Genomic DNA, 14,285 nt, shown 5'->3' with positions numbered 1-14,285 from the left:
AAATTGGGGGGTTGGAAGCCAGATTTAGAGGAATATCTCATTTTAAATGAACAGACTGAGCAGGTGTAACCATAAGGCTATTTTCCAAACTGCTCAGCCTCCTGGAAAGATCCATAATCACCAGACTAAGTACATTGCCACTGCCCAGGCTCAATGGACCTGACAAAAAAGGGAGACCACACGTTTCAAAGCAATGTAACACAATGTTTATTTTGGCTGGTATTGCCTTTTCAGAAGGTAGACATCTTTTATCTTCTATTAGTCTCATCTAGTGTCCTCTAGAGCAGGGGTTCCCAACCTTTTTTGTGCCAAGGACCGGTAGATACATGGGAAAAAAAGTTGCAGACCGGTTGTCAATTTTAATGGTTTTAGTTATATATATTTACTCACCAGGTGGCGACAAAGGGTAAATAACAGCCTTTTGTGTTGTACTGTATGTAGCCTATACAGTATTTATGTTTTTGTTATGTATGTTTCTACAAACATACATAAACGTAAACTTGAAACTATGTTTCAACTACCACACACAGCCTATAATATTATAGCCCCCTCAGTTACAATGGGCATGACGCTTCTGCCTCTCGCTACCAAACCCAGCAGGCCGCAGCTCTGAACCCAAATGTTGCCTCCAGCTTGGTCGATCGGCCATACAGGCACGATTGGCTGTGTCTGCGGGTGGAAAGCCGGATTAAGGTTATGTGTCCTGGTCGCTCCTCTGGTCGGTCGGGGGAACCTGTTCAAGGTGGAGGGGAACTGGGGGGGGCAAAAGTGTGATCCTCCCACGTGCTACGTCCTGCCGGTGAAGCTCCTCACTGTCAGGAGAAAAGAAAGGACGAAGCATGTGAGTCTACACCCTCCCCAGATCGGCAGAGGAGGTGGAGCAACGACTGGGACAGCTCACCGTAGTGAGCCAGGTGCAAGTGAGCGTGCGCCCAAATTATGTCATTGCGCTAATCGCGTGGGGCGCGCGCCCCTCCGTAACCGCTGCCGCAAAAAAGTAAGTCCACCGAGCCGTGTTCTGACCAAATTTCTTGGCCCATTTGGTAAAACTTGGATTTGTAAACTTTTCATTTTTAGTCATTTCAAGTATAGGTTGAGGCCACGTCTCGTCATAGACGCTGGTTTAGCTGGCTCAGCCTGGCTGGGGGTGTGGCGAGCTTCCACCTTCGGTCAGGACTGCTGAATCACTGCCGATCTTTCGGAAAAGACTAAAGACTCACCTTTTCAGGCTCCATCTGGGCCCTTCTTGATCTAACTTCTTTCTCTCTCTTTCTTAAAAAAAAAAAAAAACTAACCTAAACTAAACTTGTACCACTGTTCCTTCAGAGGTTGTAGTTGTCATAGACTGTGTTGCATAGTTGATTGCTCTATTGCTGACAAAAAATGTGTTAATGTAAGTCGCTTTGGATAAAGCGTCTGCCACATGACGTAATGTGGTCAGGGTGGGGTAAAAACCCCCGTTCTATCCATTCAGCAAAGTTAGAATTTAGCTGATGGCCCAGCCCAGGCAGACACGATCGGGGATTTAACCACCGCAGTAAACGCACATCTGAGCAGACGTCTTGTGTTCTGCTCTAGAACCCCCAAACCTGTAGTTTAGAGCCGCAGCACCGTCTTTTGGTGAGTCAGCCCATGAGATATATGGGCGGTTTTACCCCACTCGCGCGCCAGCCGTTTAACATTTTGTGGCGTTCCCAGACATGCGGACTGTCTCTATGTTGAGAGAGATAAAGACTGCACATAATGGCTTTTCATTGTCACTTTTAATGGCCAGTTTCTCACTTATCACTGTACAATGTAACATGATGATGATCACTTGGCTGCAGCTCTGACCATGTGGGGAGCTCCTGTCTGCCCAGGATTCCACTGCGGTGACTCGCTCGACTATATCTATTAGGGGTGTCAAAAATAATCGATTATAAGATGCATCGCGATGCGGACGTGCACGATTCTGCATCGATTCACAAATGTCAAAAATCGATTATAAAAAAATAAAATAATAATGTTTTAAATAATATAAAATATAATGGAAGTACATGCAGTTGTCTATTTTAATTATGGATCATAATACAATGCAATTCCAAATGCACTTTTATTTTAAAAGTAGCCACACAGTGAGAAAAAAGAAAGTGAGAAAAAATAAATCATGTATTGCGGAAAACAGGGATGCATCGATTTAAGATGCATCGAGATGCATCGATAATCGTAATCGAATCGTAGCCCTCTGAATCGTAATCGAATCGTGAGGCCAGTGAAGATTCACAGCCCTAATATCTATCCATTAATTGGCTAAGTACAATTGGGGAGAATGTATTATTATTATTATTATTATTATTAATAATAATCTTTGTCTTTGTGTGCCAGGCGATGTCCTCCTAGCCACAGCGTTCCTCTCCTACTCCGGCCCCTTCAACCAGGAGTTTCGTAACCTGCTGCTGAGCGACTGGCAGCGGGAGCTGAAGCTGCGCTGCATCCCGTTCGGCAACAACCTCAACCTGACCGAGCTGCTCATCGACGCCCCCACTGCCAGCGAGTGGAACCTGCAGGTCAGAGATCCCATATCGATTATTCATACTACTAGCTACATCAACGGAGGAGACTTTACCATACCATTACCATTACCGTAGCCACCAGGAAAATAAATAAATAAATAAATAAATAAATAAATAAATAAATAAATGTGCTCCTTGGTGTGTGGAACTCTGCTGGAGGCATCTGAGCATTCTTCCCTGAAACATGCCTTATTTTGGAACAGACATGTACTGTCATAGTATTCCCTGAACTTCTTATTTACTGGCGCAATAGCAGTATATCGAGCTGTGCAGCCATTGCGCACTAGCATCGCAAGTTTGCCGATTAATTGGGGCGGCTGTAGCTCAGGAGGTAGAGCGGGTCGTCCACTAATCGCTTTGGATAAAAACAGGTCGGTGGTTTGATTCCCGCCTCCTCCAGTCTGCATGTCGAAGTGTCCTTGGGCAAGATACTGAACCCCTGATTGCTCCTGATGGTGTGCCAGCACCCTGCGTGGCAGCCTGCCGCCATCGGTGTATGAATGGGTGAATGTACCTACTGATTGTAAAGCGCTTTGGATAAAAGTGCTATATAAATGCAGGCCATTTACCATTTTTTTTTACCATTTTAATCTGCGTAGCCATCGCAAATGTAGCCATTAATTGGCCCTAATTACCTCATACAAATATCCGGCTCGGTTAGGTCACCCGCAGGGGTGCTCGCTTCCTGAACGATTCAGTGCGGTCGCACGGAAAATGGCGTAGCTGTGGCCGAACACGATTTCTGCTGTCTCTCACTCACTCACTCACACACCCACTCACTCACTCACTCACTCACTCACTCACTCACTCACACACTCACTCACTCACACACACACTCACTCACTCACTCACTCACTCACTCACTCACTCACTCACTCACTCACTCACTCACACACTCACTCACTCACACACTCACTCACTCACTCACTCACTCACTCACACACTCACTCACACAGACTTTGCATTCTTATGCTACACTGTAGTTCTGATTCGTCCACTTCCCTGGCTGATTCCAACTCCGCTCAGGTGTGCTCTTCCACTCAGGTGTGCTCCATCAGTAGCGAACGCATCTCCATGGTGCTGAACCTGTGTTGTTGACTCATTTTGGCCACTAATAAGCCAATTTTGCCCATTTAATCGGCTCTAATGACCCAATTAAAAAACCCGGCTCTGTTAGGTCACCCGCATGGGTGCTCTTTACACTTCCTAAAAGATTCAGCGCGATCGCAACTAAAATGGCATAACTGTGGCCAAACACAATTTGCTCACACACAGGCACTCTGCATTCTTATTAGGGGTGTCACGATATTTCGTCGCACGATATATCGCGATATTGAAACGTCACGATATGCGTATCGTCAGAAAGAAATGATATCGTAAAAAAAATCTAAAATAATAATGGAACAAATTTAGCAGAATCAACACGCATGAGTGAGGGGGTAGACTACTACTGGCATGGCAAAACAGCTCAAGGGGTACATAAGATTACATAAGTTTAGGGACCATTGAGCATGAGTTATTTAAGAAATAGATTGTATACTTTATTTTTCTTTCACCATGCAACAAACATTTAGTTTGTGACAGTGTGACACATTCTATTGCAAGAGAAGCATTATCTTCCATGTTGTTTTCTAGTTATTATAATAACCACTTCCAAAAACAGCATTTGTTTTGTATTTTGTGTATTTCAAATGAAAGACAATTTTTCCAGTATTTTCCCAGGGCTCCCTTGAAAAGAGGTTTCTATTTCAACGGGACTCACATGGTTAAATAAATGATAAATAAATACATAAAAATTATTTACTTTTGTTAAAAAAAATATTGTTAAAATATCGTATCGTATCGTTATCGTGAACCCAATATCGTGTATCGTATCGTGAAATTAGTGTATCTTGACACCCCTAATTCTTATTATAGGATATAAAAAATATGTAATCATCAGCTAGTCCGGTGATAAAGCTCCATATATCGGTGGTGACTGAATCAAATACTGGCTAATTGAATTAGAACGGAATTAGTTAAAGAGGAATAAATAAAATAAAATAACGAATGCATGCGAAAACAAGTTGACTGGACGTACTGTAGTCGATTGAACAGTATTCTTTTGTTTTTAAACAGGGGCTCCCCAGTGATGACCTGTCCATTCAGAATGGGATCATCGTCACTAAAGGTGCCCGCTTCCCCCTCCTCATCGACCCTCAGAACCAGGGGAAGATCTGGATCAAGAATAAAGAGGCCAGAAACGAGCTGCAGGTTTGCCATCTTTGGTTTATCTGCCTTTGATTTCTACTATGCAGGCTGGGTTTGTTGCCTCCAATTTGTGTCATGTGCTCATGGTAATATTTTTATTTTATTTAACCTTTATTTAACCAGGTAGGTCAATTGAGAACCAGTTCTCATTTACAATGACAACCTGAACGCAAAAAACAGGCTGCTCCAAGTTGTCAACTACATTGATCAGACCAAAAGTTTTTCTATCAATCTCAAACCTTTTTCCTGGTTCCAGATCACCTCATTGAACCATAAGTACTTCAGGAACCACCTGGAGGACAGTTTGTCTCTAGGGCGCCCCCTGCTGATCGAGGACGTAGGAGAGGAGTTGGACCCTGCGCTTGACAGCGTCCTAGAGAAGAACTTCATCAAAACTGGCTCCACCTATAAGGTAATATGGCAGAATAACCCTCCTAAGACCTTGTATGTGTCTAGTGACCAGGGATACTCAACTTGCTTTGCCCGGGGGCCACTTTCGTCAAATGTTAGAAGGCCAGGGGCCAGTTAATAAACAAACAATATACATTTTTCTGTAGCGGATTGTAGGTTTTTGGAGTGTCAGCCGGAGTTTAGTCTGACAATGTTGTGCACACCGGATAGTTAGTTAGGTTAAGTTAGTTAGGTTAAGTACATACATAAGTGCCTGGGTAGCGAGCATTTTTGACAATTTAGCAGCTAAATCATAGATTATTGAAAGATAGTCCATATTCCAGACTGAAATGTTATAACAGAGGTGGAGTATTGGCCAGAATGACATGAACATTTGGACACTTATTCAGCGGGTATCTTGCATGTTGCGTTCAGGTGCACTGTAAAAAAAAAATGCAATTCCATCGCGGGCCACACAGGGGGCTACAAGTTGAGTATCACTGGTCTATTCTATTGTCTCAATATTTCACCTTCGTGAGGAGGGCTTTTTCTTTAAGCCTAGTTCAGACTACAAGACTGGTCCGAGTCGACTGGCGCAGTTCAAACTAAACACTTCCCATTTTGCCCAGGAAGTTGTTCACACTACACTACGGGACAAACATGGACATCACATCACAGATGACAGATTACATTTACAATACAAATGTATTTTCAAGTGAAATTATTACAATGTAATGAGAGTAATGAATGAGTCATTTTGTGTGATATTTCTTTCACCAAATTCACCAAATTTGTAATTGCATGCTGCCAAACATCACAGTTCTAATCATAAGCAGTGTTGGGGGTAACTCATTACAAAAGTAACATATTACATGTAATATATTACTTTTAGCAGTAACTCAGTAATATAACTTATTACTTTTAGGATTTCAGTAATATTATACCAGTTACTTTGTCAAGTAACTCAAGTTACAAATTGAGTTACATTTTATTAAATCAAAGCACATATTTAAAAAAGATACAATCATTTCCTAATCAAACTGTGTTTTTATGCAAATAACCACTATAGATGACAATAACAAAGGAAAAGTATAACATTTTAGTCCAGGCATTTTACGCAAATATGTGGGTCAACCTCACACTAATTGCAACAAAACCAAACTCAACTGATTTTGTATCCTCAATATGTCCTCAATGAAGGAAAAAAAGTGTTAAGGAAATGTATGAAGGGAAAGTTTTGAAAATGACCTTAATATGATGGAAGCCTATGGAAGCCTTTTTTTTTTTTTTTTATGTGCCATAAATCTCATCACTTATATCCTGTATGTGTTTTTTGCTTCAAGGAGAAAAAAAAAATAAAATAAAATAAAAATAAAAAAAAATGTTAAAAAATAAATAAAAAAACTTTTTGGTAGCATCATATAGGTCATTTTCAAAAATTTCCCTTCATACATTTCCTTAACACTTTTTTTCCTTCATTGAGGACATATTGAGGATACAAAATCAGTTGAGTTTGGTTTTGTTGCAATTAGTGTGAGGTCAAGTGACATTTTTACTGGACTATTTAGAATTTTGGATTGTTTACACTGACTACAAGACGGTTGAAATTATTTTTCGGGATGGTTCCGGGGCGGCGATGTCATTCTGCTGCTGCTGTTGTTTTGGTGAAAGTAATGCAAAAGTAGTGTAATAAGTAACTAGTTACTCTACACAGACAGTAATATTGTAAAGTAACGTATTACTTTCAAATGAAAGTAACTAGTAATATGTAGTATATTACATTTTGAAAGTAACTTGCCCAACACTATAAGGCAGTATACTAGCCTCTCTCGCTGCCTCTTTTCAGACTGCAAGCGGCATTGACAAAAATATAAAGCTTGAATCCATTTGATGACCCAGCAGTCAACAAACACATTTCAGGACTTAGACCTTAGAGACGAAGGCCAAGTGCTACAACTGAACTGTTTATGAGCGCTGCTCCTGGGCTTTCAAAGTCTGTCCTCACAAGTCCTATTTCATTTGAGGCCACCGGAGCTTCTGGAGAAATGTTTGCAGTTGAGTGTGCCATTCCTTTGCATTCATCTCCTTTGGCTCAATGTTAGAAGTTTACTTTCCTACGCAGGAAACTTAGGCCATGTTCACATTACAGGCAAATCCGATTTCCTGATAAAGTCATTAATCATCATTATCTTGATTGGTTTCCCAAATCTGATTTGGGAGTGTGTCCGCACTCTGCCACAAATCTGATTCTCAAGTCGGATCTGTGTGTCCAGACCTAAACAGCCTATCTGCATGGGTTGCTATGGTAACGACGTGGGCGTCAGTAAATACGTACGTTGGTGACGTGGTTTTCCTGCGCAGAAGCATTTGATGACGAGTTGCGAGTGACGTTCAAATCAGATTTGGTGGATCTGCGCGTCCGCACTGAAGACACATCAGTCAAAAGCAGATTGGAAACTACCTCCATATGTGGTTTGGGACAAGTGACACAAATCAGACTTGGAGCGTCCAGACTCATAAAACCAATCTGGATAAAGTCATTAATAGGTCACTAAAGTTCACAAATCAGATTTGGCCTCCTAGTCTGAACATGGCCTCAGAGATCAACTTCTGTCTTTTACAGTGAGTTTGTCAAATAGTGTGTGAAAGGTATTATTATGGTCGCCGTCTGGGTAGCGTAGCGGTAGATTCCCTGCCCACCAACGCGAGGGGGCGCAGGTTCGCATCCTCGTGTTACTTCTGGCTTGGTCGGCAATTGGCTGGTGTCTGCAGGAGGGAAGCCGGATTGAGGGTATTTGTCCTGGTCGCTGCATTAGCGCCTCCTCTGGTCGGTCGTGGCGTCTGTTCTGTGCGGAAGGGAACTGGTGGGAATAGCGTGATCCTCCCACGTGCTACAGTACGTCCTACCGGTGAAGCTCCCACTGTCGGATGAAAAGAAGCGGCTGGCTACTGCGCATGTGTCGGAGGAAGCATGGTGCTAGTCTCGGCTCTCCCCAGGTTGGCAGAGAGTGGAGCAGCGACCAGGGTAGCAGAGGGGGAAAATTGGCCAAGTAAAATTGGGGAGAAAATGTGGCTATTGGCTATTTGCCAATAGCTAAATAGCAGTGTTGGGGGTAACTCATTACAAAAGTAACATATTACATGTAATATATTACTTTTACCAGTAACTCAGTAATATAACTTATTACCAATAGGATTTCAGTAATATTATACCTGTTACTTTGTCAAGTAACTCAAGTTACAAATTGAGTTACATTTGATTAAATCAAAGCACATATTTAAAAAAGATGCAATCATTTCCTAATCAAACTGTGTGTTTTTATGCAAATAGCCACTCTAGATGAGAATAACAAAGGAAAATAATAACATTTAGAATTTTGGATTGTTTACACTGATTTCAAGATGGTTGAAATTATTTTTCAGGATGGTTCCGGGGCGTCGATGTCATTCGGCTGCTGCTGTTGTTTTGGTCAAAGTAATGCAAAAGTAGTGTAATAAGTAACGAGTTACTCTACACAGACAGTAATATTGTAAAGTAACTTATTACTTTCAAATGAAAGTAACTAGTAATATGTAGTATATTACATTTTGAAAGTAACTTGCTCAACACTGCTAAATAGCTTTACAGCAAGGGGAGTTACTGCTCCTACAATTGGCTCTAGCTGGTGAGTTCATCATCCTTTTGTCCATGTCCATGGACAAACAATGGACAATGTTTGTCCATTGTCTGTTGCACTTACGTCGTCCCCGCCCCTTTAGTGTTTCTTTTTGTACAGCGTCTTTGAGTCCTTGAAAAGCGCTATAGAAAACACATGTTTATTATTATTATTATTATTATCCTACCCAATCCTCATTGTAAACTTCCTCTCAATACATTGAGGCAGGCAAGCAAATCCTCCTTTTGAAATGTAATGAAATGAAAATTGTATCACTGTGATCAGTGAGGTTTGTCAAATTGTGCCCTACAGGTGACTTTAACTGCAAAAAAGTATGATTTTTTTTTTGTCTCCAGGAGAGGAATCCACCGCCCTCCCCCCATAAATAAATAAATGAAAAAATAAGTAAAAATCGCATTGCCATCTCTATCAGCATGCCCAGAAAAATGAAATATGATCTTAATTATCAGTGGGACTATTTAATTGCCATTAATGGCAGCTAGCTGGCAAAAAAGAAAATTTTAATAAATAGACAAACATAATCTTCCTGCATTTAATAACTATCAGCAATGAAGTTGATTTCTCTCCATGGCTCCATTGTGATGAAAGAGTTGAGTATGAGAGTGTGCTCTTCTGATCAAAATCATGCTGTAGTCTGGAGTCCCTTGAAGGAGTCTCACCGGATTATAGAAACTCACACTTCCTGTTGATGGTGAGGAAAAGACAGTGTTGTGCTTCTTAAGTTCCTGTATGTAATGATGTAATGTCATGTAATACGGGGCGGCAGTAGCTCAAGAGGTAGAGCTGCCACCTGGGAAGTGGAAGGTTCCAGGGTTTGAGGCTGGCTCCTTCCGGCAGAGTGATGAGTAAGTAAGGAAAAGTTCATCATTGAAGTGGAAAACCACAAAATAATATATGACACGACACATCCTTTTTACAAGGACAACACCAAGCAAGTCCACCCCTCCTCTGCTTCTCCAGTTGGGAACAATGATCTTCTGCCTGTTTGTTGTTGTATTTATCCCACATACAAATTGTCTCGTGCGATTTCACCGCGAGAACCTGTCGGTCTCGTCACTCTAGCTGTCTGGTGGAGCCGTGACGTGCTCTGCACGCAGCCGGTTTAGTGTTGGTGGAGCACAGAGCACGGAGCAAAACCGGAGCACAGCCGCAACGCAACGCAAATGCAACCAGTGGAATCCCGGCGTAACACGTACATACTCCTACACACATACACACTAATACACAACTTTGTAAATTGTTCATGGTTTTTCTATGCACTTTTAATGCTCTTAATGCACTTTGTTTTAATGCACTTTGTTTCCCGTGTTGTTGCTCTGTTTTTATATCCTTGTTCTTATGTTGTTTTATGTTGGGGACTACAGATGGAAACTAGCCTCGTGCTAAATCCGGCATTTTTTCAAATCTCTCAAATAAACGAATAAAGTAAAGTAAGCAGCAACCTCCAGCTTGGAAAGATGGAGCCAACGTGGATGTGCCAAAAACTGCAGTTCCTCAACATCAGAAATAAACATGTTTGCTTTTTTTGGTCTCATAGCTAATTTCACCAACCGTACTTGTACTGTTAGTGACACTTGATTTATGACCTCAGTAAACACTTGCAATTCATTCTCTATGTAAGGACGCGCTAGACATGCTCCTCTTTTAATGAACGCACCTGGCGTTTCAGCGCTGGTGGCGTCTGTTGTTTTTGGAGGAGCGCTGTGGGCGTTTTAAAGCTGAAAAAAGTTGAACATTAGAGGAAAAGCGCGCTGCTCGTCATTTTCACTCATCCTACCTTTTCTCCTCCCGAGTGATTTTCAACCTCTGCTGCTGCCAGAATTGGCAATAATCTGGCTTTCATGTTGACAGTGAACAACATCAAACAGACAAAACTATCTGGCTACCGTCCGTGTGGTCGTTGTGTTCTGATCTGTACTGCACGCGACTACAGGTGAAAACAAAACGGAAACTGCTCCGTGCGGTGTGTTTTGTGCACAATGGAAGCGCTCTCGACATGATTTTCATAGCGTTCTGACTGAAAAAAACGCTTTCGGTGTGAATGTCCCCTTATGGTCCTATTTAGAGTAAAATATACAATAAATTGGACTATGCTTTGCGTGCGTGATTGACACGTCGCCTGTCCAGTGATCGCACAGCTGGCCCATCATGGACCAATAGCAGGTGGTGCTGCGGCTCTTCTCGTCCAAGATGGCGACGGTAAAAATGCCAAAATCGAGACTTCAAAACGGGAGTCCACAATACAATGGGTGACATCGTGGTGACTACGTCCATATTTGTGTCTATGGAGAGTCTGCATTTGCAATTGGTACCATAAGCTGATCGGTAATAACGATGCATCTCTCCCTCTCCGCTCCCTCCCGCAGGTGAAAGTGGGCGACAAGGAGGTGGACGTGATGAAGGGCTTCAGGCTGTATGTGACCACCAAGCTGCCTAACCCGGCCTACACCCCCGAGATCAGCGCCCGCACCTCCATCATCGACTTCACCGTCACCATGAGGGGCCTGGAAGACCAGCTGCTGGGCCGGGTCATCCTCTCTGAGAAACAGGTGTCATGTCAGCTCCTGATCACTGATTATACACTAGACTTGCCGGAGCCAGTGACTACTAACAAGTTACAATACAAATATTCTCCAAAAGTGAAATATTGACATCTCAATCGTCACAGTTATACATTGCTTCCCAAAGGTTGCCAGGGTATGAGACCAAAATTGTCTATGGCCACGCAAAGAATATGTGCAATTGTGAGTTAAAAAGTGACACTGTTAGTGTGCTGTGTGTGCCAAGTTGTGAAAAATATAAAACACACATTGTACATTATAACACGACACGTAACTAACATGGTTACAGGGTTCTTCACTGTTTTCGCCTATGGGATTTTTGAATGTGTTTTTGGCGCGGTGCTTCAAATAAGGTCTCTGGGCAACGCAAGCTTTTATCAAACGCGAACCAGTGTTCAGCGGGATAATCTTCACACATGAGGACCACTTTTATGAGTTTTTAAGATTTTACGTGCCGTTAAAAGGGCAGCTAGCTAGCAAACGGCTAAATGAGACTACACTGTTGAGTCGACGGGGATATTATACGTCAATAACGTCACCACTTCAAAGGACGAACACGGAAATTCTCTTTCCCTCACCTGGTTCAGCCCGGGGTAATCAGTGCACAGCAGCGCACACATCAACAACACTCCAGGTTGAGTGCTGACGTGACGGGGAAGCCTATGCGACACTGTGTGTAGTTCTGGATTAGCTTAGCACGAGCTTTTTACTTATGGGGCTCGCATTTACGCTTCAAAACTCATGAAAGTGGTCCTCATGTGTGAAGATTATCCCAGTGAACACTGGTTCGCGTTTGATTAAGCTTGCGTTGCCCACAGACCTTATTTAAAGCATCGCACCAAAAACCCATTCAAAAATCCCATAGGCAGAAACAGTGAAGAACCAGGAAGTCCGCGACTTCCGCGTTGCGACTACAAAATTACGTCATCCCTGCGGCTCTCTATAGAGAGGAAGAACCCTCTACAGTAGTGTTCCACCTTTGCCAAGTGCGTTGGAGTTGAGATCGATCTCACATTTGGCCTCCTGAGTTCCTTGAAGAGGAACTTGGAGAGCATTTTGAATGATGGCTCTCTGGCACCTCTCACACACCTACTGTGCACCTCATCTTCTCTCTCTGCAGCAAAGCCCATGTGTGACAATATAATTGGGAGTTTATTATCACCCTGTGCACAAAGAGCATGGCAACCATGACAGTCCTCACTGAGACTCAGAGAGGCCATTTACACCTGGCGTTAACATGTGGTTTCTGCCATCAGATTGCAATCAGATTGTATTTGATCACTTCAGCCTGATTCCATTTCTGCAATCTGATTGTTGTCCTCTCAATCCGCATAAAGTTGGTGTATCCAGATTGAGAGGACACATTGCATTTACACTTGTGTTCAATGTGTACACAATGCATCCCTGACCACTTCCGGAGGTGGTTTGGCCGATCAGATTGCAATCCTCCTTCAATGCGTTTCGGGCGTGTTTACACCTGTACTTTCAAGTGATAAAACACAATCTGATTGCAATCTGATCACAGAAAACGCATGTTAACGCCAGGTGTAAATGGCCTCAGAGAGACTGAGAGGCCATTTACACCTGGCGTTAACATGCGTTTTCAACTGAATTAATTAATATAATAATTAATTTATACTTTTTTTTTATCAATTCATAATTAATTCATAATAATTAATAATGATCTCCCCTCCACAGTCCCTTATCCGCCAATAGACTTCCCTGCCACTCTGAGTCCCAAGCAGTCTAAAATCAGCGATACGCACGTATTTACAAGTGTCACAGAAACATTTCAAAGCCACCTACTAGAGCAGAAGCGTTCATTGCTTTTCGATGGAGGGGTTAGAAATAAAAGGGTTTTATAATGTGAAAGAACTGCGTTTCCATGTGTGACAATATAATGTGGAGTTTATCATCACCCTGTGTGCACAAAGAGCATGGCAACCATGACAGTCCTCACTGAGACTCAGAGAGAGACTGAGAGAGACACACATCCACCTGCAAACACTGTACATACTGTATGCACAAACACTGATGACACACACACACACATGCGCGCGCACACACACACCAGTGTTGGGCAAGTTACTTTATAAAAATGTAATATACTACATATTACTAGTTACTTTCATTTGAAGGTAATGCGTTACTTTACAATATTACTTTCTGTGTAGAGTAACTCGTTACTTATTACACTACTTTTGCATTACTTTCACCAAAATAACTGCAGTAGCAGAATGACATCGGCGCCCCGGAACCATCCCGAAAAATAATTTCAACCACCTTGAAGTCAGTGCAAACAATCCAAAATTCTAAATGTTATCCTTTTCCTTTGTTATTGTCATCTGTAGTGGTTATTTGCATAAACACACAGTTTGATTATGAAATGATTTAAATATGTGCTTTGATTAAAAAAAGTAACTCAATTTGTAACTTGAGTTACTTGACAAAGTAGCTGGTATGATATTACTGAAATCCTATAAGTAATAAGTTATATTACTGAGTTACTGCTAAAAGTAATATATTACATGTAATATGTTACTTTTGTAATGAGTTACCCCCAACACTGACACACACAAAGTGTCGTGGATTTGATTCATTGAGTCAGGGCTTGAGAAAAGGCTTGAAATAGGTAGGTGCCAGACAGCGGATACAGACAGAGGACTCATTGATTATAACTGTGCAGAGTGCTACTGCACTCAGCGGGTCATTTCACTCTGATCCTCAGTAATGGCCGAGCAGCATGGCTTTCTGCTGGCGTGAGGCATTCAGGCCTGATGGCCAAAGTGGCTTATTTTGTGCCTATTCTACTATTACATGTCAAATTGCTCTTAATGGACACGGAAGCCAGAGCC

The 14,285-nt window shown here is 42.1% G+C and overlaps 1 protein-coding gene across 1 annotated transcript in view; it reads left to right on the top strand.

Moving 5' to 3' along the window:
• The window catches only part of LOC310800169 (dynein axonemal heavy chain 5-like), a gene marked incomplete at both ends in the record, with an annotated part of 678,223 nt that overhangs the window by 586,370 nt on the left and 77,568 nt on the right, over positions 1-14,285 (top strand). Inside the window, 4 exons of the mRNA XM_083662754.1 lie at positions 2,365-2,546; positions 4,671-4,805; positions 5,059-5,214; positions 11,236-11,418. Of these exons, the coding sequence (XP_083518880.1) occupies positions 2,365-2,546; positions 4,671-4,805; positions 5,059-5,214; positions 11,236-11,418 (656 nt within the window). The remainder of the gene's footprint in view (positions 1-2,364; positions 2,547-4,670; positions 4,806-5,058; positions 5,215-11,235; positions 11,419-14,285) is intronic.

This window comes from Poromitra crassiceps (assembly GCF_964638095.1).
Source record: "Poromitra crassiceps genome assembly, chromosome: 29".
Taxonomy (NCBI): domain Eukaryota; kingdom Metazoa; phylum Chordata; class Actinopteri; order Beryciformes; family Melamphaidae; genus Poromitra; species Poromitra crassiceps.
The sequence above is the reverse complement of the archived record's forward strand: the minus strand, read 5'-3'. Positions and strand labels throughout refer to the sequence as shown.